Source organism: Callorhinus ursinus, unplaced genomic scaffold, assembly GCF_003265705.2.
Source record: "Callorhinus ursinus isolate GAN/ISIS: 27379988/994484 unplaced genomic scaffold, GSC_fseal_2.0 scaffold44, whole genome shotgun sequence".
Classification (NCBI taxonomy): Eukaryota; Metazoa; Chordata; class Mammalia; order Carnivora; family Otariidae; genus Callorhinus; species Callorhinus ursinus.
In genome coordinates, this window is record NW_027397106.1 from 6248388 (window position 1) to 6275882 (window position 27495).

The window sequence follows — 27495 nt, forward strand, 5'->3', positions numbered from 1 at the left end:
GATGTTACTATCTGTCAACAAAACTACTGTGTCTTGTTTTCCAAATTTGTTGATATTTTATGTTTAGAAACAGCAGAAGAAAGAACTTTAATGGTAACATTTTGGTCATCAACCACAGTAAAAAGGTTTGTTTTTATTATTTTACTTATTTACTTATTTTTGAGGAAATCCCTCTGACACTTTACAAATACGCTTAAAAGAAATCTGATGCTCCACTTCTGTGGAGGTCAAACCCCTGATGGCAACTTTTCTTCCTGTCATTGTATTTTATGTGTGCAAATACACTATGCAAGCTTATCCTGTCTTCACTTGTTTCAAGGATAAACTTTATCCCATAATTCATAAAATCTTTTGCAGTTAATAAGTCGGGAGTATTTGGAGGTTGAAGATAGGAAAGGGGTTTTTCTTTGTATTACCCTAAAATCATGTCACAGAAGCATGGCAGTCCCTTTCCTTCTACACCCTGGGTATCATGGGCCTTTTGCCTGACATAAAGGATTTCCTGCTTCAATTCTCTACCAGCTGCTTTGTCCATATCCTTTGGAGATGATGCGGTGATCTGGACAGCAGGAGCCCAGATCAGATCTAATTAATGAGTGAAATATGAAAATTTTAGCCATTATTTTCATAACCCAATGCTCCAATAACTGAAAATAAATATGCATATATTAGAAAAATAATATACATAATTCATCATTTCTTATTGCCAACATATATTTCACTACAAATTTTCAATAGAATTCTTCCCAAATCTGCCCTAGTACAGGATTCTCAATACTACCTGAAAAAGTTGAATTATTTTCCCTGGATATGAATAATTTGTCAGTGGATCTCAAAGTATAGCTGCCACCACCTGGTGTTACTGGTTATTCAGATAGGTAATTGAACTTAGTCATCCAGTGCTTGGTTAATGTCAAGGGAAGAGAGACCAGTCTTTGATCAACTGAATATGGTTCGTTGTCTTGAGTTAGAAGGAAAGTCCGGGGGGGATGGACTTGGACAGAATTAAACAGTAGTGGGGGGAGGAGCAAGATGGCAGAGGAGTAGGAGACCTAAATTTCATCTGGCCCCAGGAATTCAGCTAGATAGGCATCAAACCATTCTGAATACCTACGAACTCAACAGGAGATCGAAGAAAAGAATAGCAGCAACTCTCTGAACAGAAAAGCGACCACTTTCTGGAAGGTCTCTTCTGATTTGTTTAGTGTATATTTTTCTGGGGTCATTGTTACCCTGTTAGCATTTTGTTCTCTCATTCATCTATTCTCCTCTGGACAAAATGACAAGATGGAAAAAATCACCTCAAAAAAAAAGAACAAGAGACAATACCGACTGCCATTGACCTAATCAATACGGACATTAGTAAGATGTCAGAACTAGGTTCAGAATGATGATTTTAAAGATACTAGCTGGGCTTGAAAAAAGCATGGAAGATATTAGAGAAACCCTTTCTGGAGAAGTAAAAGAACTAAAATCTAACCAAGTCGAAATCAAAAAGGCTATTAATGAGGTGCAATAAAAAATGGAGGCTCTACAAGATGTCCATTGACAGATGAATGGATAAAGAAGATGTGGTATATATATACAATGGAATATTATGCAGCCATAAAAAAACCGAAATCTTGCCAGTTGCAACAACATGGATGGAACTGGAGAGTGTTATGCTGAGCAAAATAAGTCAATCAGAGAAAGACATGTATCATATGACCTCACTGATATGAGGAATTCTTAATCTCAGGAAACAAACTGAGGGTTGCTGGAGTGGTGGGGGGTGGGAGGGATGGGGTGCCTGGGTGATAGACATTGAGGAGGGTATGTGCTATGGTGAGCACTGTGAATTGTATAAGACTGATGAATCACAGATCTGTACCTCTGAAACAAATAATACATTATACATTAAAAAAAAAAGATAGCAGGAGGGGAAGAATGAAGGGGGGAAATTGGAGGGGGAAATGAACCATGAGAGATGATGGACTCTGAAAAACAAATTGAGGGTTCTAGAGGGGAGGGGGGTGGGAGGATAGGTTAGCTTGGTGATGGGTATTAAAGAGGGCACGTTCTGCATGGAGCACTGGGTTGTTATATGCAAACAATGAATCATGGAACACTACATCAAAAACTAATGATGTAATGTATGGTGATTAACATTACATAATAAAATTTAAAAAAAAAGAATTAAACAGTAGTTTATCCTGAGTCTGAGGTTACAAGTCATGTGTGTCAGAACAAAGCAGGTGAACATGGGCAAGTTTTAAGAGTGTGAAAATATGGGTTGGGTTAGCATGTGGACTTCCAGGCTGGCTGCAACATTGACAGGAGCATTGTCTGGTTTAGACATGGGATATGTGACCAGATATTATCCTGTTCCAGGGGAATAGCTTCTCTGATCAAATGCAAGTAGGAGTTTCCTCCAACAGCACACTAGGGTTATAACTTGACTGATTATCTTGGCTGAAATTTTTTCATTAAATTTTCTTTAAATTCTATATATTAAGGAGGGCACATGTGGTGATGAGCACTGGGTATTATATGCAACTAATGAATCATTGAACACTACATCAAAAACTAATGATGTATTACATATTGGCTAATTGAATGTAATAAAAAATAAATAAAACTAATTTGTATTAAAGGAAATGAGAATAAAATACTTATACTAGTGTGAATCAAATTAAAATTAATGTTGGTTGGAACCAAAGAATCCAAACTGGTATTCAAATTAGCACTAAAAAGTAAATTATGTTCTTCACTTCACGCCCAGTAAAATGTATGGGCTTTTAAAATTAAAATATAAGGAGGTGCAAAAGACAGGAAATCTATTTATATATTCAGTGTATTCAATGGCAAGTGTACTTACCACCCTGATCACCTCAAATTATGCGCCCATTGATAATGATGTTATAATGATTAAGAAGCTGCTGCTCTCATATTGGATGGTGGGGATAAGAATATTAATACTCAAGGATAGTTTCAAGCAAGACAAATTCAAATCTGGAAATTCTAACCTTACTTACGGCTTAGAGGTGATCTAAAGCCAAACTTAGAAGTTCATTCTCTGACTTGCTGAATTACAACCCTATTAGAATTAACTATCATATTGGACTGCATGTGTGAAATTAGGGAATTGGTCAAGAGTTCAACAGTGATACCTAGTAGAATTTGAGGTCTTAGAGTACCAAACTTTCAAGCCACTGAAAAGTACCCCCACAGCTGCACCTGACTGGCCATCAGCAAATGAAATCTTGCCATTTGCAACAACATGGATGGAACTAGAGTGTATTATGCTAAGCAAAGTAAGACAGAGAAAGAGATTTACCATGTAATCTCACTGATATGTGGAATTTAAGAAACAAAATAGAGGATCATAGGGGAAGAGAGGAAAAAAATAAAACAAGACAAAATCAGAGAGGGAGACCAACCATAAGAGACTCTTAATCATAGGAAACAAACTGAGGGTTGCTAGAGGGGAGGGGTGGGGATTTGGGGTAACTGGGTGATGGACATTAAGGAGGGCATGTGATGTAATGAGCACTGGATATTATATAAGACTGATGAATTACACTTTTACCTCTAAAACCCATAATACATTACATGTTAATTAATTGAATTTAAATTTTAAAAGAGTCTTTTGGCTTTTCCACATAAAGTATCATGTCATCTGCAAAAAGAGAGTTTGACTTCTTTGTCAATTTGAATACATTTTATTTCTTTTTGTTGTCTGATTGCTGTTGCTAGGACTTCTAGTACTATGTTGAGCAGTAGTGGTGAGAGTGGGCATCCTTGTCGTGTTCCTGATCTTAAGGGAAAGGTGCTCAGCTTTTCCTCATTGAGGATGATATTCGCTGTGGGTTTTTCATAGATGGATTTTATGAACTTGAGGAATGTTCCCCTCTATCCCTATGCTCTGAAGAGTTTTAATCAGGAAAGGATGTTGTATTTTGTCAAATGCTTTTTCTGCATCAACTGAGAGGACCATATGATTCTTCTCTCTCCTCTTATTAATGTGTTCTATCACATTGATTGATTTGTGAATGTTGAACCACCCTTGCCATCCCGGGGATAAATCCCACTTGGTCGTGGTGGATGATCCTTTTAATGTATTGTTGGATCCTATTAGTTAGAATTTGGTTGAGGATTTTGGAATCCATATCCAAATTACTAGAACTCATACAACAATTCAGTAATGTGGCAGGATATAAAATCAATGCACAGAAATCAGTTGCTTTCTTAGACACTAACAATGCAACTGTAGAAAGAAAAATTAGAGAAACGATTCCATTTACAATAGCACCAAAAACCATAAGATACCTCGGAATAAACCTAACCAAAGAGGTAAAGGATCTATACTCTAGGAACTACAGAACACTCATGAAAGAAATTGAAGAAGACACAAAAAGATGGAAAAATATTCCATGCTCATGGATCGGAAGAACAAACATTGTTAAAATGTCTATGCTACCCAGAGCAATCTATACTTTCAATGCCATCCTGATCAAAATTCCAATGACATTTTCAAAGTGCTGGAACAAACAATCCTAAAATTTGTATGGAATCAGAAAAGACCCTGAATCGCCAAGGAAATGTTGAAAAAGAAAAACAAAGCTGGGGGCATCACATTGCCCGATTTCAAGCTATATTACAAAGCTGTGATCACCAAGACAGCATGGTACTGGCACAAAAACAGACATATAGACCAATGGAACAGAATAGAGAGCCCAGGTATGGACCCTCAACTCTATGGTCAAATAATCTTTGAAAAAGCAGGAAAAAACATGCAATGGAAAAAAGACAGTCTCTTCAATAAATGGTGCTGGGAAAATTGGACAGCCACATGCAGAAGAATGAAACTCGACCATTCTCTAACACCATACACAAAGAAAAACTCAAAATGGATGAAAGACCTCAATGTGAGACAGGAATCCATCAAAATCCTAGAGGAGAACATAGGCAGTAACCTCTTTGACGTTGGCCACAATAACTTCTTTCAAGATACATCTCCAGGGGTGCCTTGGTGGCTCAGTCATTGAACGTCTGCCTTCGGCTCAGGTCCTGATCCCAGGGTCCTGGGATCGAGCCCCGCATCAGGCTCCCCGTTCCGCGGGAAGCCTGCTTCTCCCTCTCCCACTCCCCCTGCTTGTGTTCCCTCTCTTGCTGTGTCTCTCTCTGTCAAATAAATAAATCTTAAAAAAAAAATGATACATCTCCAAAAGCTAGTGAAACAAAAGCAAAAATGAACTTTTGGGACTTCATCAATATAAAAAGCTTCTGCACAGCAAAGGAAACAGTCAACAAAACCAAGAGGCAACTCACAGAATGGGAGAAGATATTTGCAAATGACACTACAGAAAAAGGGCTGGTATCCAAGATCTATAAAGAACTTCTCAAACTCAACACCCAAAAAACAAATGATCAAGTCAAAAAGTGGGCAGAAGATGTGAAAAGACACTTCTCTGAAGAAGACATACAAATAGCCAGCAAACATGAAAAAATGTTCATCATCATTAGCCAATTAGGGAAATTCAAATCAAAACCACACTGAGATACTACCTTACACCAGTTAGAGTGGCAAAAATGGACAGGGAGAGAAATAACAAATGTTGGAGAGGTTGTGGAGAAAGGGGAACCCTCTTACACTGTTGGCGGGAATGCAAGTTGGTACAGCCACTTTGGAAAACAGTGTGGAGGTTCCTCAAAAAATTTTAAAATAGAGCTACCCTATGACCCAGCAATTGCACTCCTGGGTATTTACCCCAAAGACACAGATGTAGTGAAAAGAAGGACCAGGTGCACCCCAATGTTCATAGCAGCAATGTCCGCAATAGCCAGACTGTGGAAAGAGCTGAGATGCCCTTCAACAGATGAATGGATAAAGAAGATGTGGTCCATATATACAATGGAATATTACTCAGCCATCAGAAAGGATGAATACCCAAATTCTACATCAACATAGATGGAACTGGAGGAGATTATGCTAAGTGAAATAAGTCAGGCAGAGAAAGTCAATTATCATATGGTTTCACTTATTTGTGGAACATAAGGAATGGCACGGAGGACGTCAGGAGAAGGAAGGGAAAAATGAAGGGCAGGGGGAATTGGAGGGAGAGATGAACCATGAGAGACTATGGACTCTGAGAAACAAACAGGGTTTAGAGGGGAGGGGGAAGGGGGGATCGGTTAGCCCGGCGATGGGTATTAAGGAGGGCACGTACTGCATGGAACCCTGGGTGTTATACAAAAACAATGGATTTGGATCACCACATCAAAAACTAATGATGTATTGTATGGTGACTAACAACATAATAAAATTAAGAAAAAATAAATATGAGACATATTCTTAGTACAAATGAGTAACAGAAACTGATAATAGGGTGGCTCAGTTGGTTGAGCATCCGACTCTTGATTTTGGTTCAGGTCATGATACAGGGTCCTGGGATTGAGCCCCACGTCAGGCTCTGAGCTCAGTGTGGAGTCTGCTTATTCTTGTCCTTCTACTCTTCCCCCTGTTCCTGTGTACTCTCTCTCTCTGTATCTTAAATAAATAAATAAAACCTTTAAAAAGAAAGAAACTGATGTTAAAAACAGATAATTGGCACAGTTGAAGGAGAAGGACCCAGAGGGCTAAGATGAAATGGTAGTTAAAATACATATACAGGTGTTAGTCTTGGATTCAAGGCAGATACCTCTACTAAAGAAAGGACAGAGAATACATTTGTAAGTGGGAAATCAAGAAAATTAGAGTTTCTACCTCATAGCTCTATTTGCTCTTGCAAGGCCATGTGAGGAGAATGTGATGGAAAAAACATAACACATCTGAAGACTATAGAGTTTGGAGTAAATCCAAAAGAGAAAAGGGAATGTTAGACTTTATATGAGTATGTAAGGGTGTGTGTGTGTGTGTGCCCACACGTGCACATGCTAGCAGGCACACTCATACCTCTCTATGCACATACTCATATAGCTGAGGTTGAGAAACCCTAAACTGAGCTTTATTTGTCAGATTCTGCATCATGCCTTGTGCTCTTCCTGGAAATGTTTCTGTAACCCTACTTCCAAATTACAGCCAGCCCTTCAAAGTCATCATGAGATCTCAAATGACTCTGACACTGCCCCATGGGCAGTGAGCAGGTTCCCTGGGATCTTTCCTCATGCTCCTTCTCGGGGTTATCTTGGCAAAGAGATAGCCAAAGAGAATAGGGCTGGAGAAATATAAGACTCCTACAAACTGGTCAGGAGCTTTTCTCAGGACTCAGGTAGGTTACTACAGGAAGACTGACAAAAACTAGTGGCTTTCAGCAAGGCCCAGAAAGTCCCAGTGCAGAGAATGCCAGCCCTTTAGGTGTTAGCTAGAACTGACCCCACAGTGTCTGATCTTAGAAAATGTCAGGTTATAAAATTGACTTTGTCCAAGGCCTAGCTAGAGTACCCTCTCATCCCACTTGCCCAACTGTGTGAGGGAGTAGGCAGTCTGGCTCAGAACCCCCAACAGGAGCCAGATTTAGAATAATCTAGCTCAGCAATAGGGATGAAAAAGGTCCAATTTTCATGGGTTTGCACAACCGGGAGGAATCCTATTCTGACCCAGATCCCTCATGGTATTGAAAAAGAAGTAAAAGTCAAGCATAAGAGAAATATCTTTCCTAAAGTAAATAAATAGACCAATTTATTCCTCCCGGGTGTAGAATCTTGTGAGATGTTGATCTATGTGTACTTCTGTCCGTATGGGATCTCTCTGTCTCCTCTGTTCATGTCCCTGGTCCCTGACACTAAGGCAGGCCTTCTTTTGGCATGGAGGAGCTGTTGGGAGGGCATTCAGATGGAAAACTGGAGAGCATTCTCTCAAATGTATACAATGGCAGGAGGAAAGGAAACAGAAGGAGTCCTTCTCATCCCCTCTTACTTGACTTTCACTAAGAGTTCCAAGATATTATGGCTTTAGGGATAGCAAGACATCATTAAGTTATATTCCTTGTCTCCAAACAAGAATAACTGGCAGAGAGGACAGACTGGGAGTTCAGTCTCTTAGAAAGTTTCGGAAGCGGATTTTCCCCAACAATGCCTTTGCTATGATTGTCAGAACTAGGAATGAGAAGTTTTCTTGATCTGAAAAGGCAATGCCACTAACCATAAGTATTCCCAAAGAAGGGCAGGGCTCACCCATTTCTTTCTATCCCTTCTTTTAGTAGTCAGTTCCTTTCCATGAAAGCTCCGCAGAACAGTTTCTTCAGAAATTTGTCTTCAACCACCAAAAAGCCTTTTTATTTTTATTTTTTTATTATTATGTTAATCACCATACATTACATCATTAGTTTTTGATGTAGTGTTCCATGATTCATTGTTTGCGTATAACACCCAGTGCTCCATGCAGACCAAAAAGCCTTTTTAAATAAGTTCATGTCAACCACATGAGACAGATGTAATTGTTCCATTTTATTTTATTTTATTTTATTTTATTTTATTTTATTTTATTTTTGTTGTTCTTGTCAAAAATTTATTTATTTTAGAAAGATAGTGAGTGAGCAAGTGGGGGGAGGGGCAGAGGGAGTCTGATGCAGGGCTTGATCCCCATCCCACCAGTCATGAGATCATGACCTGATCTAAAACCAAGAGTCCGGTGCTCAACCGACTGAGCCATCCAGGCACCTCAGCATTGTTGTAACTTATTAAAGACAACTTGAAAAAGTAAAATTAGAGTTATTACATTTCACTTCTCTATCTCAGGCTTTTAATTATTAATTCCAAAAGAGGTATTTGAAAGATTAGGAGAAACATTGAGATAAAACATATACTTGATTTTCATACTCCTGAACAAATAATTCAGTTAAATTTGGTTCCTGAAATACAAATGGAATATTGTGGCATTGTTCTCCAAATACACTGAAGAATGGTCATAAGACTTTAATTTTACCATAAGTTTTGATGAATTTTAAAGAATTTTCTTGTTATATAGAATGCATTTGTATTATTACTATTCACAATAACTTGTTTGTGTAAATTAGGATTTTCAACCACAACTTCGTTAAAAACAACAAAAAATAGACTCAGTACTGAATCAGATTAGCATGTATCCGGTCTATATATGTTCCACCTTTGAACTAAAAAACAGGAAAGCATAGCCACAATATTCAGTAAAATAATTCCGAATGTTTTTATACTGGAAATTATTTGCTGTGTTGTGTTTAAATATTAAGGTAATTATATTAGGTGTTAACTTTGTTATATTTTTACTTTATCACATATAGTTGGGTATGTGGGGTTTTTTTTGGTGAGCTTTTATTTAATATGTTTGTGTGTATGTGGGTATCCATGTATATGTCTTTAAAAGCAAATTGTTTCTTTTTTTCTTTTTATTATGTTAATCACCATACATTACATCATTAGTTTTTGATGTAGTGTTCCATGATTCATTGTTTGAGTATAACACCCAGTGCTCCATTCAGTATGTGCCCTCTTTAATACCCATCACCAGGATAACCCATCCCCCCACCCCCTCCCCTCTAGAAAATTTAAAGATGAGAAAAATTGTCCTTCAGAAGGGTTAAGTGACTCGTTCAAGTTCATATAGCTCTCAGGTCCAGCTTTTTAATTTTAAGCACAGTGCTATATTTAAGACACAACCATATAGTCCTCTAAGCATACTTTGAACGACAAAAAAATACATCATCCCTCTGCTGGCTGTGTTGTGGTGGCAAGAGCATAGGACTGACAGCAGAGTGTTCTGTTTCATTCTTGGCTGTTCTGCTGATAAACTGTGATGCAGAACAAGTCACCTCGTGTCTGTGGGCCTTCATCTCCCCACTCTGAGATGCTGTGAAAACCTGACCTCCTGGGCTTGAGGACAGAGCAAGCTTTCCTGAGGCATATCCACCCATTCCCACAAACATTTCTCCAGCTTTGCCAGTATGGGCTTGGAGAGACAGGGTACCCTTGAAGGATCTTGAAATGTTTGGAAAGCCCCATACATCCCCTAGTAGCATTTTCCAAGTCCCTTTTCCACATCTTTATCTAAAACTCAGACTGTCTACAATAAGATGGTGAGTTCTGTAGTTTTTGGCTTTATGATCCAAACCTAAATATAAAAAGACTTGCAACTAATGTCTGTTTTCTGGAACAGTTTCATTTGAAGGATCCTGTTTATTTGTTTTCATAAGTATACTTGTAAGTGTCAAAGGATGTAATTTGATTTAGGTTCCAAAGATGTTTGCTATATTCACTGACAGAATTAATGAGATCAGTTGGGAAGGACCAAGGGGCAGAAACCTTGAAAGTTACTGTTACTTGTTGCCTAGGGCTGATATAACAGAGTACCAAACACTGGCTTAAAACAATAGAAATTTATTGTCTCAGTTCTAGAGACTGTTAGTCTGAAACCAAGGTGTCAGTAGGGCCACTTGCTCCTGAAACTTGGAAGTTTCAAGTTTCCAAACTATGGAAGAACCTTTCCTTGCTTGTTTATGGTGGTGGCTGTCAATCATTGGCATTCCTTGGCTTGCAGCTGCATCACTCCAATCTCTGCCTGTTTTGTCACATGGCTGTCTTCCTTCTGTGTGTCTGTTTTCACATGGTACTGTCTTCTTTCTTATAGGATACCAGTCCTATTGGATTAAGAGCCCATTCCATATGAGCTAAACTTAATTTACCACATCTGCAATTATCCTAGTTCCAAGTAAGATCACATTGTGAGGTACTGGGGATTAGGACTTCCAACATATTTTTTGGAGAGGAAGGGATACAGTTCAACCCATAGCAGTCACAACTGAAAATACTCAACTTGTTTACTTTTCTATTTTTAAGCTGAAAGGAGTATTTCCTGAAAAGTTTTAGGGTGTGGGAATGATATTCTGATTACTAGAAACTACTCAGATTCTGTAATACAGTTGATTTCTTTCTAGGGATGGAATTTATAAACAACCATGAACAACTTCACTTTCTTCACTGAGTTCATCCTCCTTGGGCTGTCTGCTGACTGCCACATCCAGACTCTGCTCTTTGTGCTGTTCCTGGGAATTTACCTCCTGACCCTGATGGGGAATCTGGTAATGATCCTGGTGATCATAGGGGATTCTCACCTCCACATCCCCATGTATTTTTTCCTTGGACATCTGTCCTTCCTAGATATCTGCTTCTCTTCAGTTACTATGCCCCAAATGCTACAGAACTTCTTATCTCAGAAGAAAAGCATCTCAGTGTGGGGCTGCATCACCCAGAGTTTCTTTTTTCTTCTCTCTGGGTGTGCTGAAGCCAGTCTTCTCTCTGCCATGGCCTATGACCGCTATGCTGCTGTCTGCCACCCCCTGCTCTACACCATGGTCATGAACAGGCCTCTCTGCATGGTAATGGTTAGTGCAGCATGGGTGATGGGGTTTCTCTACTCACTAGTAAATAATCTTTTCATCCACAAGTTACATTTCTGTGGGTCCAACATTATCTCCCACTTCTGCTGTGAGCTTCCCTCACTCTTCCCTCTGTCATGTACTGATCCCACTGCCAACAAATTCCTTCTGTCAGGGTCCAGTGGATTTCTGGGACTGCTGACACTTCCCCTGATCCTCTTCTCTTACTCCAGAATCATTTCTGCCATTCTGAACATCCGCTCCTCTGAGGGCCAAGCCAAAGCCTTCTCTACCTGCTCCTCCCACCTCACCGTGGTGCTCTTGTTCTATGGGACAGCTCTATTCAGGTACATCAGCCCTGCCTCAGGCTCAGTGTTGGAGCGAGTGATCTCCATTCAGTACAGTGTGATTACATCCTTGCTGAACCCCCTCATCTACAGCCTCAAGAACCAGGAGGTGAAGGCGGCTCTGCAAAGGATGCTGAGGTAGTAAATGTGCTCCTCAGATGAGGGATTCTCTGTGTGGTGTTCAGTCAGAGAATGGGAGGGGAGATCTTCAGAAGTACCTTGAGAGGATAAGACATTTGAGGTCAGTGGTTCTCAAACTGTCATCCACAAACCAGCAGAATCAGCATTATTTGTGAGCTTACAAGAAAGGCAGATTCTCAGGCCCAACCATTAATCTACTGAATCAACATTAGAGCTCAACAATCTATGTTTTAATTAGTTAGCCATGTGAGTGTGAGAAGTATGAGAAAAAAATGTTCTAGGACAACTAATGTTTGAGAAAACAGCCTTTGGTGAAAGATACAATACTGACATCTAAAATTGAAGAATCTCTTATTAAATGAGAGAGTTGGTCTGTCCAGTAGTCAAGATGAGAACATTTGATTGTGTGATCTTATGATCACACCCTCTGCAAGACTATAAAAGAGAAAAATAAAAACCTGCATTATTTTAAGATATTGGAAAGAGGGAAAATGCTGGACTGTCTACTGAAGGCAGACCAGCCCATTCCTTCCACCACCATTTGGGAGCTAAAAGATTCTCCAGAAGCTAGCACAGCATAAAGCCAAGAACAGATGTTCCAAAACAGTGACTCACAAGCTTCCTTCACCTCACCTGAGAGCATTTGAGGCCATCAAATAGCCAGTGTGCCTGGGTAGTGGTCACTTGTTTGTCCTCAAAAGTAAAGACAACCTGAGGCTATGGCAGAAGGAACAGACCAGATGAGATAGCACTTTCTGTGCAAGCGCTTTCACTGGGAACCTCTGCTTCCTGACGTGGTTGCCTGGGCCATGCTGTCAGGAGCTCTGAAGGCTGAGTTCTTGCTTCTATATATTTTGTCACAAGACTACCTTTATTTTTATCTTTCACTTAAGAAATAGAGCATTCCCAGAGCCTTAGAAGCTCCATGCGTAGCCCCATCACCTCTTTTTCTCTCCCCAGAGGTAACCACCGTCCTGAATTGCACCATACTCATTCGTTTGTTTTATTTAAAGTTTACCTCTTATTTGTGATCCCTAAATAAGATTGTTGAGTTTTGCCTGTTCTTGAAATTTGTATGAGTAGAATCATACTGTAAATTTTTTTCTACGACTTGCTTTTTTCACTTAACATTATTTATTCTTGTGTTTTTATGTACGTCTTTGTAAGCAGTTCCTGGCTGCATTTTGATTATTTATTCCATTCTGAAAATTATTTTAAGAGAAGAGTTTAATCAACAATTATTACAGTAATTACTGGTGTGTTCAGATCCGTTTCTATGTTTCCCACTTCTTCTGTAACTTCCTTTTATTTCTCACTCCTTTTTCCTCTGCTTGTCTATTTTTTTTAAAGATTTTATTTTTATCTATCTATCTATCTATTTATTTATTTATTTATCCGAGAGAGAGAGAGAGAGCATAAGCAGGGGAAGTGGCAGGCAGAGGGAGAGGGAGAAGCAGGTTCCCTGCTGAGCAAGGAGCCCAATGCAGGACTCTATCCCAGGACTCTGGGATCATGACCTGAGCTGAAGGCAGATGCTTAACGACTGAGCCACCCAGGCATCCCTTCTTGTCTATTTTTTGATGGCGATCTTAAAGTTAGTACCTATCTAACTAAAGTATTTATCTAATTACCTATCTATCTAAAGTTAGCATCTTTATCCTCTTCCAAAACAATATAAAGATCATAAAATACTTTAAGCAACAACATCCCAAATTTATATGCCATTTAAATCCAGTATTTTAGTTCTTCCCTTTACCCCACAAATTAGACATTATCACTAGACAATATTACTATATTATTTAATCAATCAGTTTTTATTTAGATTTACCCATATATTTATCATATCTTGGCTCACCATATCTTTTTTAAAAATAATATGGTTGTTATTTATATAGTATTTACAGTATGCTGAAGAACTTTATTTATGGAAAGTATATTTATGAAGGTACAATTATAGACAAAACAGAAGATTATATATAACATCATAATGATATTTCATAACTTGTAAGACAAATACAGAAGATTTTAAATGTTTCATATTTTCCCTATATATTCTATAGATCACTATACCTTACTAAATTAAAAAAAATCCTTTGTATTACAGTATAAAATTAGAGGTTATTTTTTATCAATATTGCCTCTGCATGCCAACAAAACATTTTATAATAGAATTACCAATTACAAATATTGACTTTTCTGATGAAATTTATCATTACTTTTGAGATTGTCTTATTAAACCATAACACTTGAGATCTTTTATTAAACCATAATACTTGGAATCTGTATGTATCTTTTTTTTTTAAAGATTTATTTATTTGACAGAGAGAGACACAGCGAGAGAGGGAACACAAGCAGGGGGAGTGGGAGAGGGAGAAGCAGGCTTCCCGCTGAGCAAGTAGCCTGTTGCGGGGCTCGATCCCAGGACCCTGGGACCACGACCTGAGCTGAAGGCAGACGCTTAATGCCTGAGCCACCCAGGCCCCCCTTATTTATCTTTTATAGAAGGGACTGAAAACATTTTATAAATATTGAATATAATTTTGGGAATCAGTGACAAATGACACATTAATAATTAATTCCTATGGCAGTAGCCACAAGCCCACTTGCTCTTGAAACCTTAATGAAATGTAGACAAGCTTGCCATGTCTTTCTGCATCTCAGATCTTCTGTTAGTGACCATTTTCTCATGTCCATAGCTGATCCTTAAAAATTCTCTGTGTCAGGGGCGTCTGGGTGGCTCAGTCGGTTAAGCGGCTGCCTTCGGCTCAGGTCATGGTCCCAGGGTCTTGGGATCGAGCCCCACGTCCTGCTTTCTGCTCAGCGGAGAGCCTGCTTCTCCCTCTCCCTATGCCTGCCACTCTGTCTACTTGTGCTCTCTCTCTCTGTCAAATAAATAAATAAAATCTTTAAAAAAAATTCTCTGTGTCAGTATGTAAGTGATGAATTGTTTTTGTTTGCCTGAAAATTACTTTTTTTCTTGAAAGGTAATTTTTCTGGCCATAAAATTCTAAGTTGTAGCCTAGGTTAAGTTCTATTCTCATAGAAAGGATATATATTTCCTTCTGTCTGTTATCTTTGAGTCAGCCCCACTTTAAATGAAATTCTCTGCTTGAGGTGTTTCACACCACACACACAGACAGCATGAATTCAGACTTCACACTTGCCTGAGCACCAGCTGTAGTTATGAATTTGCAGGAAATACCCTTTCCCTCTTTACCCAACTCCAATGTCAAAAGATGCCAATGCCAATTCTCTCATGGCCCCCATCCCCATGGTAGATTATTTCTTATCTATGCTTACACTGAGATTGTAGCACCTTATTTCTAACAATTACATAATTCTTGCTATGTACCAGGCATTTTAAGAAGTTTATATATATTAACTAATTTAATGCTCTGAACAACACTAGAGAGATAGATACTATTATTTTCCTAATTTTACAAACTTAGAAAACGATGCACAGAGAGGAAAGTGACTTTCCCAAAGTCAGTGGGAGAGCTGGGATTTAAACCCAGGTAGTTTGTGTACAGAGTCCATGCTCACACTACTAGGCTATGCTGCTTCTGGGGTTTTTTCCAATGAATGTGTGTCAAATTCACTATTAAAGTTCTCTTATTGGAATTATTTCTATTAGGATTCTCCTATTAGACTCCCTAGCCTAGCTGGTCTCTAGGTTTTATCTCTTGCCCTCTGTATCAAGCTGGTTAGAGTACTTGCTTAACTCCTAGGATTTCTTCTTTCACTTCATTTGTGAGCTCTGAAGATCCAAAAATGTCATCTTGGTAAGCCATTAATTTTTTTCTAGTTCAGTATGTTAATTATTCAAGCAAAGAATACTGTGAGACAATCAGCTATACTGGTCAGAAGTAGAAGTCACCTCCTTAGTCAAGAGATCTTGATACCTTCATGCCCACCAGGCCAACACAGTTTCTGACCCAGGCCTCGCCTAACTTCCAAACTTGTCATCAACATCTTGAGTATTTTATGCTTTATTAAGATATATCAGAACCTTGTTTCAAAAAAAATTTCAATAAACTATAAAAGTCAATAACTCCATTATATTGAGTTATGATGCTCCTACTAATTGTTTCAAAAATATAAATATATCCTTTGGAGTAAGCTCCTGGTTTATTTTGGAAGTAACAAACTGTCTGATTCCTTCAGAGAAAAAGGATCTTGGTAAAGAGCATAACCAGCCACATGTCTCATTTAGAATAACTTATTTCCCTGGAACTTCATCTTTAAGAAGGTAACACCTGAGATATATTTAGAAAGTAGAACTAAGAAACTCGGTGACCTATTAAATATGATGAATGAAGGAAAAGCAAAAATCTGATTTCATTTTATTTGGGTTAATGTAAACTATTTCATAATTATGGAACAATTAGAATTTTTGTCAGGTTTTTCTATTATAAATAATATTGTAACCAATGTCTTTGTGCTTAAACACTGGTCTTCATTTTCAGGTGTTTCATTAGGAAAGATTCCCAAAAATAGATTCACCAGGTCAAATTGTATTAATGTGCCATCCTTACTGCTTCTGGCCATCCCAGGGCTTGAAAGATGGAGTCATAACCAAAAGTATCTGGGGGAAGGAGGCTCACTTTCATCAGCTACTATTGGGTGTTTGTTCCCTCCCTCATAACCTGCCTTTATTTATGGGAAACCCCAGGGGTATTTCTTGGTTCTTTAAGCATGTCTTCTCAATTTCCGTAAACTGCCAAGAGCACTTGCAGAGGAAATACTGAAATGGCCCTAAACAATACTACTTATGCCAGTAACTGGGTAGATTGGATATTTTGCAATATTCGGGATTCTGATCTAAAAAAATGAAATCTTTATTCACTGAGATTTTCTACTTGGGAAACAGGTGATTTTTCTTCATACTGATTATGTTTCTTCTTCAGAATTAGTCTGTTTATTTTTACAGATAATGTAAATGAAATCTCTTTTCCTGTTATATCTTTTAAGTGATTATTACTGGCAAAGAGAATATATAATAATGAAAATTATGATGCACGTACCACATATTTGTGATATTTGTTATATATTGACAAGTAAATGTATGCTGGAAAAACACACTGTGTTTTCTTTTACTCTCATACAACACTTCCATAGCCAAATGTGTGGGTTTTTTTCCCCACACTGACCAATTCTCTGCCACCAGTTGGGTGTATAATTCAATTCAATTTTGACACTGGGGTTAGCACAGACTTTGGAGGTTAAAGGCTTAGTCCCACAAGACTGCCCTGCCCCCCTTCCACAACTTCAGACACCAATTACAAGTCCAGTTGTTACCTGTGCTTTTGACAAAGCAGTTATAAATCAGAGGTTCCCACAATCCCCTCTTGGGTTTGATAATTTGCAAGAGCAGCTCAGAGAGCTCAAGAAAAACAATTTACTGACTAGATTACCAGTTTATTGTAAAGGAACACAACTCAGGAAGAGGCAGATGGAAGAGATGTATAGGGCAAAATATGTGAGAAGAGTTACTGAGCTTCCATGTTCATTCTGGGGCCACACTCTTGGCATCTCCATAAGCTTGGTAACCTGGAAGCTCTCCAAACCCCATACATTAGGGATTTTTATGAAAGCTTCATCACATAGACATGATCCATTCATTTGTTTTCCAGCCCCTCTCCCCTCTCCAGAGGATGAGGGGTAGGACTGAAAGTTCCAAGTCTCTAATCACGGCTTGGTTTTTCTAGTGACCAGCCCCCATCCAGGAGCCCACCAAGAGTTGATATGTTTATCATTCAGGACATCGTAAGGGACTTAGGAGCTCTGTGTCACATGCTCTTATCACTCAAGAAATTACAAAGATTTAGGAGCTCTGTGTCAGCAACTGGGGTCCAAGACCAAATACTAGCAGGAACAAGGAGCAGAAACCAATATACATATATTTATTATTTCACAAGTAGGTATCTCACACACAACACACACACACACACTTACATGGCATTGCTTCTCTAACTCAAAAAGTGTATATACCCTTTTAAATAAAAAAAAACCTTAATATTATCCATATTCTCTTACATTATTTTAACATTAAAAAATATTTTCAAACAAAATGTAACTTCCTTATCTTTATGGCATATAATACACTGTGAAACCAAACCAAACTTATGAATTAAACATGCACAATATTACAAAAGTTATAAAGAATGAAATTAACTATGTTAATGGGATAGATACTACCATTTGCTGTTACTATATTACCTATGTTTGGCTTAGTAATACAAAGCTATATCTGTTTGCTTTATGTTTGGCCGTTTTTATCCATTTGATTCTGAGCGTAATGGATTATCATTTGAATCACTGTAATTATCACTGTCATTTATTTTTCTTTTTATCAATTGACTCTTTTTATCTACCCTGTGCTATTTTAATTTTTCAAAAGGTTTTATTTATTTATTTGAGAGAGAGAGAGCACAAGCAGGGGGAGGGGCAGAGGGAGAGAAAGAAGCAGACTCCCTGCTGAGCTGGGAGCCCTACACAGGCCTTGATCCGAGGACCAGGAGATCATGACCTGAGCCGAAGCAGACATTTAACTGACTGAGCCACCCAGGTGCCCCTACCATATGTTATTTTTTTAAAAAGATTTTATTTATTTATTTGACAGAGAGAGAGAGAGCACAAGTGGGTGGAGTGGCAGGCAGAGGGAGAGGGAGAAGCAGGTTTCTCGCAGAGCAGGGGGAGCCCGATGTGGACTCGATCTCAGGACCCCGGGATCATGACCTGAGCCTAAGGCATTTGCTTAACCAACTAAGACACCCAGGCACCCCGTCATATGCTATTTTAATGAAACAGTAAATTTAATGCTATTGCAGTAAAATACTGAAAAAAATTGTTTAATGAAAAGTCTTTCATTTGTATTTAATAATGCAGTTACTGGTGATTACCTTTAGTTCTTTCACTGCATTTTGATGTCTTTTACCCTCCACTTAGCCCAAGAACTGATTAGTCTTTAGAATTTTGTCATTTGCCTGTAACAATCAAAATGGCCCATCACTGTGGAAAGATCTTTTAACTTTAAATTATCACTGCAAAAGAGAAATACATTCTAACTAGTAACTATTAAAATAATTAAACATGAATAAAACAATAGAAGATAATTGTAGGATTTCTACATTAGAAATACCAACCTAATAGCAGCCAGACAGCTTAATGCATCAAATTTAACTTCCATTGTTATTTCTTCTCTAATCTGTGAGTATATGAAAGTATTGCTTATTTTCCAAACATTTAAGGATATCCTAGCTATTTTTTATTGAAATACTGAAATAATATTGAACTGACTATTTCTACTTAGAGAACATCATACTCTGTCTGATTTCAGTTCTTTAAAATTTACTGAGATTTTTTAATGTCCTGGTATATAATGCACTTTAGAAAATGTTTCAGATACATATGAATACAGTGAGCATTCTGCAGTTGTGGAATGCAGTGATTTATGTATTGTATCTCAGTGAGGTCAAGATATTACTCATGTTTTTCCAAACTTTCACATATTTACTGATTTTTTGGTCTGCTTTTTCTATCAGATGGTTATCAAGGGTGCAATTTGTCTATTTTCTTATAGTTTAATTTTTTACTTTATATATGTTGAAGCTTTGTTAAGTGCTCTATCAGTCAGCTATTGCTGCATAAGAAACAACCACAAAATTATTGTGATAGCAGTAACTAGGTTTATCATTTACAGGTACACAAATCAATTGAGGTAGCTAAGCATTAGGCTGAGGTCTGCAGATTGGATGAACTTACTTCCTGGCTATAGTCTGTTCCACATGTCTCATTCTAAGTAGGCAATACCTACCCAGGGTCATTATTCTCATCATGAAGGTTAGAAACTCTCTGAAAGACGAATAGAAACATGCAATGCTTCTTAAAGCCTAGGCTCAAAGCTGGCAGCTACCACTTGTGCTTACATTCCATTGGCCAAAGCAGTCCATTCACATAGCCATAGCATTCCCAACTTCAATAGAATGAAGTGCATTTCTCCATGGAGGTGGTGGGAAAGAGGGTTAGTGGATATTTGTTGAACAGTGATCTAATCTACGTGTGCTTAAAAATTTTAAATTGTTATGTTCTTGTTGGATTGATTTTTCTATCATTATTAAATGTGTCTTATCTCCAGTAATTTTTTTTGCTTTAAATCTACTTTGATATTAATACAGTTTCACAAACTTTCTTTTGGTTAATGTTGATTTGTATATCATTTTCCATCCTATTGTCATCCTTAAGTATCTTTATATTTCAGATATGTCTCTTATAAGTAGCATATAGTTGGGTTTTGTTTTTTAATCCAATATGATAATCTTTACCTTTAATTGGGCTGTTGAGTCAATTTACATTTGATACAATTATTCATATATTCTGGTTTAAATTTACCATCTGACTGTTTTCTAAGTCCCATCTGTTCTGTTCCTTTTTCTCTCCTTTCCTTCTTTCTTTTGAATTTACTAAGAATTATTATTCTATTTTTCCCCTCCACTAACTTGTTTTACATTTTTTTCACTATTTCACTATTTTTTTCACTATTGTGGTGGCCCTAGAGATTACAACATGCATTTTTGTTTTATTAAAGTCAAATGTAAACAGTACTTTTGCTACTTTCTAAACAGGGCAAAGACCCTAAAACCATTTAACTCTATTTTCCACACTTATCTTTTGTGCTATGGCTGGTATGTATTATATATACACATACATTATACATATAAGACATTGTTTTTATTGTTCTATACAAACAATATCCTTTTGGATTTACCCATGTATTTACATTTTCTTGTTGATCTTCATTCCTCCTTGTTTCTCTGTTTCCAACTCGAATCATTTCCTTTTTCCTGAAGGACTCTCATTAAATATGCTGATGAATTCTCTATTTTTTTTTGTTTTTTGGGGGAATATTTTTGGTCTAAACATATCTTTATTTAACCTTTTTTTAACTTAACATTTCTTTTTAGAGAACATTTTTACTATAGAATTCTTTTTTTTTTTTTTAAGTAAGCTCCATGCCCAATGTGGAGCCCAACATGGGGCTTGAACTCACAACCCTGAGATCAAGACCTGAGCCAAGATCAAGAGTCGGATGCTTAACCAGCTGAGCCACCCAGGCACCCCACTGGCTGTAGAGTTCTTGACAGTTATTTCCTTCCAGCACTTCAAGGATCACATGATTTTGTCTTTCAGCTTCCATTAAGAAATTAACTGTAAGTTTCATATTGCTAATTAGAAGGTAATATACCTCCCCCCACCCCGGCTTCTTCTATTATTTTTCTCCTTGACAGCTGTTTCATTATGACATGTCTTGTTGTGGGATTTTTTGTTTTATCATGCTTGGACCTTGGAGCTATTCTTCATTCAGGAGATCGATGGCAGCTTTGGTCAGTTTGGGATAATTTTCTTCAAATATTGCATTTGCCTGTTCTCTCTTCCCTCTCCGGTGGTTTCAATTACTTGTGCATTATGTTTTCACCATTACATACATGCCTTTTATGCTCTTCTCTGTGTTGTTTATCCTATTTTTCTCAGTGCTTCAGTTTGGATGTTTTCTTCTAACCCATCTTCATGAAACTTCTGTTATGCTTGATATGCTGTTACACACATCCATTAAGTTCTTAAGGTGAGATAGTTTTGTTTTTCACTTCTAAAACTCTCCTATGATTCTTTTTTATAGGTTCCAGTTTATCCTGAAAAGGTCTACCTACTTTGTCATCAAATTTCTTAAACTTCTTAATTAGTAATATGGGAATCCATATCTGACCACTTCAGTATCTGGATCTGGTTTTCCAATCATGTGGTATTGCCTTTTGGCATGCCTGATATATATGTGTGTGTGTGTGTGTGTGTGTGTGTGTGTGTGTATAAAACTGAATTCTGAGAAAGAAAGAAAAGAAAGAAAGAAGAAAGAAAGAAAGAAAGAAAGAAAGAAAGAAAAAGAAAAGAAAGAAAAAGAAAAAGAAAGAAAGCATCCAAGCCGACAAGGAAGAAATCAAACTTTCACTATTTGCAGATGACATGGTACTCTATATAGAAAACCTGAAAGACCACCAGAAAACTGCTAGAACTGATAAACTAATTCAGTAAAATTGCAAGATAAAAAATCAACATACAAAAATCTGTTGCATTTCTGTACACCAATAATGAAGCAGCAGAAAGAGAAATCAAGGAATCCCATTTTATAATGGTACCAAAAATCATAAGATACCTAAGAATAAACCTAACGAAAGAGGTGAAAGATCTGTACTCTGAAAACTATAAAACATTGATGAAAGAAATTGAAAGTGACACAAGAAATGGAAAAACATTTCATTCTTATGGATTGGAAGAACAAATATTGTTAAAATGTCTATACTACTCAAAGCAGTCTACACATCTAATGCAATTCCTATCAAAATACCAACAGCATTTTTCACAGAACTAGAACAAAAAATCCTAAAAATTATATGGAACCATGAAAGACCCCAAATAAACAAAGCAATCTTGAAAAAGAAAAGGAAAGCTGGAGGCATCACAATTCTGGACTTAAAATTATATTACAAAACTGAAGTGATCAAAACAGTATGGTACTAGCACAAAAATAGACACATAGATCAATAGAACAGAATACAAAACCCAGAAATGAACCCATAACTATATGGTCAATTAATATTAGACAAAGCAGGAAAGAATATCTAATGGGAAAAAGTCTCTTCAACAAATGGTGTTGGGAAAACAGGACAACTATATGCAAAATAATGAAACTGTATCACTTTCTTAAACGATACACAAAAATAAATTCAAAATGGATTAAACACCTAAATGTGAGACCTAAAACCATAAAAATCCTAGAGGAGAACACAGGCAGTAACCTCTTTGACAGCGGCAATAGCAACTTCTTTCTACATATGTCTCCTGAGGCAAAGAAAATGAGTAAAAATAAACTATTGTGATGCCTCCAGCTTTGCTTTTCTTTTTCAAGTTTGCTTTGGCTATTCGGTCTCTTTTGTGGTTCCATACAAATTTTAGGATTGTTTGTTTTAGCTCTGTGAAAAATGCTGTTGGTATTTTGATAAAGGTTGCATTAAATGTGTAGCTTGCTTTGAACAGTATAGTTGTGATGAGTACCAGGTGTTGTATGGAAGTGTTGAATCACTATATTGTATACTTGAAACTGATATTATGTTGACTAACTGGAATTTAAATATAAACCTAAAAAAAAGAAAGTGTAACTTAGCTATTCTTATAAAAAGATATGAAACATAACTCCTCAAGATTTTACAGTTGTTTCTCAAACAGTTGCATAGATTTCATGTACTTCTTCTTAAACATCCTATAAATCATATTAAATACAACCACAAAATCCAAAAAATAAAAAATAAAAATAAAGGCTGCTCCATAAGGCTAGGTCCTGAAGTAAAGACTATGTAGTAACAAAGCCACGGCTATCTTAATAGACATGTAGCATCAGAAGTGAATTATTGTTGTTAGCCACTGAAATTTTGGGTCACTTGTTATCACAGGATAACTTGGCCTAGGCTGATACATTCAGCTTCCCCTTCTGTAGGTCCATTAGCCTCTCCAACTCTGAGCGGCCTCCACTCCTCCTCCATCCAATATAGATCTTACTCTTAACAGGTAATTTTTGTGAGGTCATTTCCATTTGTGGGGCTCATAAAGTATCCCTAAGCCTCTTTTCCTAATCCAAAACATCCTGGGCATCCAGTCTTCTGGGGGTCAAAGCAAAGCCTTCACTGAGTCCACCAATGCTCACCAATCAACCACAGTCTTTATGTCTCTCATGGGCTTCTGAATATAGCAGGTAAATTGTCCCTGGGGGCAATAGAGGTAACAGAAAAAGAGAGATGATGGTGTACTGAGAAGTGAATGAGGAGGAGACTACAGTATAGAGTATACTCCTACCCCCCTCAAAAAGAAAAAATTGGCTATAAAGAGAAAGAAAGACAAGGAAGTTCTTGGGAGCTCCACCAGCCTGGAGTCTGATATGTTTGCTTGTATACTCCAGATAGTTGGCTTCTCTCATTCCCTGTTACAGAGGAGTAAATTCTAATTTGTGGAGGTAAGCCAAAGTTTTCATTTTACCTTTACTTGTGTCTGTACTCACCACCTGTTTCCTTAGCAGAGTAAGTCCTTTCCTGCTACAGCACTGGCTCTAGGGAAGCTGACTCCCTCTGGAGGAGGAAGGGATACTAATTCTGTCCACTCTATTTTGAAGTGGGAAAAACTTGAGCAATAACAGTGCTGAAGCCCAATAGAGAGCAATACAACAAAATTAGAGAAAGGAACATTTTCTCAGTTAAGTAGGAGGCAAGAGCCTGAGCTGAAAGCTGGAGAAGCAAGGGTTGAGAAAGGAGTAAGTGTCTTCATAGAAGTAATGAACTTTTAAATTGTGTAGACCTGTTTGTGTGTGTGTGTACATATTCACATTCAAAATCCAAGAGCTGTTAGAGACAAGACAAATCCTTTACAGAACCTCCTGATCCCCTGATTTTTAGTTAGTAAAGCAATTTGTGGCTAGGAGCTTTCTGCACTTCTGTACTCTCAGACAGACCCCTTTTGGCAATAGCTATATTAGTAGCCACTTTGTCCTAGGACCAGTGGCCCCTTTGACTGTGGTTAATGCTGCATTTCCCGTGGGCAGTGAACAATTCTTGACTCTCCAGAGACTCTTCTCACCACCTCCTCAGGGCCCGCCTGGCACAAGATCTCAGAGACTTAATGAAAGAAGAAATACAAGTCACACAAACTGGCCAGGAGCTCTCATCAGTACTCAAGGAAAAAAGAAGAGAAAAATCCAAGTCTTAAGAGAGCCACCTCCAGAAAGACCCACACCAGAATACTTTGGCTTTTAACCACTGCCTGTCTATATCTATCTCTGTTCATATTATTAGCTGGAAAACAAAGTCCACTTTTCATGGGACCTGGTTTGAGGCCTCTCATCTGAAGCTGTTGGAACTACATCTCCTTTGAGTAACAGTGTCCTGTGGCAGGCAGCCTGGCTGGAAAACCAGATGTTACATCAGACCAAGAGCAGTCCTGCTCAGTAAGGTTGGTGAAAGCCTTAGAGGCACATTGATATATGTAACTGGGAAAGATCTAGTAGAGGGACCTCTGGCCCAAGCCCCTCTAGTTAACACAGGACCTAGATTAGGGTAGTATCTTTCTCAAAGTCAGACATAGTTACTTCTCATCAGATAATAGCTGAGCTGGAAGATGAAGTCTTCTTTGTCCATGTAGGGTCGTTCTGTTCTGTTTCTTTATGTATCAGGTTCTGGACGCACACACAAAGTTAGGCTGTTATTTTAAATAGGAATGCATTACTGGCTACAAAGCCAGATGAAGAGCACAAAGGAGATTTCTCTGGGGGATTGAAAATGAAAAGGGTGAAGAATAGAGAGAGAGACATTCTTAGTGCCTCTGGCAATTGAATCCCGAGTTCTCTGTGTTTTAAAAAGTTTTTCGTAATGGAACCCTTTGCTTCAGTGAAATCCTACTACCAAATCAAGTATGATAAATAAAAGAAAGAAGAGGCCCATAGCCTCCCCACCCCTCCTGCAACGCTCGACACTGGGATCCTCCTGACTTACCTGCCTGCCATGGCCAACAAGGAAACAGCCTTTGATGATGCAGTAGAAGAACATATGATCAATGAAGAGTACAAAATAGGGGAAAAGAACACCCTTTTTCTCTATGATTTGGTGATGACGCATGCTCTGGAGTGGCCTAGCCTGACTGCACAGTGACTTCCAGATATAACCAGACCAGAAGGGAAAGACTTCAGCATTCATCAACTTGTCCTGGGAACACACATGTCAGATGAACAAAACCATGTTGTGATAGCCAGTGTGCAGGTCCCTAACAATGATGCTCGGTTTGATCCTTTACACTATGACAGTGAGAAAGGAGAATTTGGAAGTTTTGGCTCAGTTAGTGGAAAAAATGAAATAGAAATCAAGATCAACCATGAAGGAGAAGTAAACCAGGCGCATTATATGCCCCAGAACCCTTGCATCATTGCAACAAAGACTCCATCCAGTGATGTTCTTGTTTTTGACCATACAAAACACCCTTCCAAACCAGACCCTTCTGGAGAGTGCAACCCAGACTTGCATCTGTGTGAACATCAGAAGGAAGGCTATGGACTTTCTTGGAACCCAAATCTCAGTGGCACTTACTTAGTGCTTCAGACAACCAAACCATCTGCCTCTGGGACATCAGTGCTGTTCCAAAGGAAGGAAAAGTGGTGGATGTGAAGACCATCTTTACAGGACATACAGCGGTAGTAGAAGATGTTTCCTGGCATCTGCTCCATGAGTCTCTGTTTGGGCCAGTTGCTGATGACCAGAAACTTATGATCTGGGATACTCACTCGTTCAAACAATACTTCCAAACCAAGCCACTCAGTTGATGCTCACACTGCTGAAGTGAACTGCCTATCTTTCAATCCTTATAGTGAGTTCATTCTGGCCACAGGATCAGCCCACAAGACTGTTGCCTTGTGGGATCTGAGAAATCCGAAACTTAAGTTGCATTCCTTTGAATCACATAAGGATGAAATATTCCAGGTTCAGTGGTTGCCTCACAATGAGACTATTTTGGCTTCCAGTGGTACTGATCGCAGACTGAATGTCTGGGATTTAAGTAAAATTGGAGAGGAACAATCCCCGGAAGATGCAGAAGATGGGCCACCAGAATTGTTGTTTTTTCATGGTGGGTCACACTGCCAAGATATCTGATTTCTCCTGGAATCCCAATGAACCTTGGGTGATTTGTTTTGTATCAGAAGACAATATCATGGAAGTGTGGCAAATGGCAGAGAACATTTATAATGATGAAGATCCTGAAGGAAGCGTGGATCCAGAAGGACAAGGGTCCTAGAGATGTCTGTACTTCTTGTGATTTTTAGACTCCCCTTTTTTTCCTTCTCAACCCTGAGATAGATTTAACACTGGTTTTGAGACACAGACTTTGTTTGGCTATCCCTCTATGATAGGTAGCATCAACAATGTTATTAGCCCAAACAGAGGGTGTTTTCTAAATATTAACTGGGGGACTTGATTCAGTAAAGCCACAGACTTATATTTAAATTTTCTTTAGGAATTTTCTAGTAACAAAGGTCTAAATAGCCACAGAAAGGGGAATATTATGTGTGGTTATTTTTCTTCTTAGGCTATATCCCCAAGTTTTTCAGACTCCTTTAAGTAAAGGCTAAAGTAAGGAAGGAGTAAAGCCAAGTGAGGTAGGTGTCTGAGCCATGAAGTATAAATACCACAAGATGTCATTTTTATTCAGGAAATGGGAGATTCAAGTCATATAAATTCCTATTCTAAATTTTTCCCACCTGACTTTCCAGGATGCACATTTTCCTATGTAGACCAGTCTCCTCTCAGTTTCTTCAGTTAAGTCAAAACTATGTGTTCCTCTTTCCCCATATATTTTTGCTTGTTAGTGTATTTCTTGAGCTGTTTTCATATTTCTTTCCTTTCTGTGAAATGGTTTTTTAAAAAACTTGGGACCACCAAGTTGTAAAGATGTATGTTTTTACCTGACAGTTATACCACCACAGGTAGATTGTCCAGTTGAGTTGAGAAGAGTAAATTGATAGCTTGTATTTGTTTTTAAAATTAAATTAATCCTGGGCAAGAGTTGTTTTTTTTAGGAGTTAGTCTTTGACCGCA

The 27495-nt window shown here is 38.1% G+C and overlaps 1 protein-coding gene and 1 pseudogene across 1 annotated transcript; both read left to right on the forward strand.

Annotated features, from left to right (window-relative positions):
* The first annotated feature begins 10910 nt into the window (after positions 1–10910).
* Positions 10911–11819, forward strand: LOC112832203 (olfactory receptor 5BS1-like). Its single transcript, XM_025882735.2, has one exon. The coding sequence runs from the start codon at positions 10911–10913 to the stop codon at positions 11817–11819; it is 909 nt and encodes a 302-aa protein (XP_025738520.2).
* Positions 11820–25413: 13594 nt separating this feature from the next.
* LOC112832501 (histone-binding protein RBBP4 pseudogene) lies at positions 25414–26714 on the forward strand (annotated as a pseudogene).
* Positions 26715–27495: the final 781 nt, after the last annotated feature.

What these genes read in the sequence shown, in the direction of transcription:
- LOC112832203 (XM_025882735.2), top strand. Translation starts at nt 10,911, where the DNA reads ATGAACAACTTCACTTTCTTCACTGAGTTCATCCTCCTTGGGCTGTCT.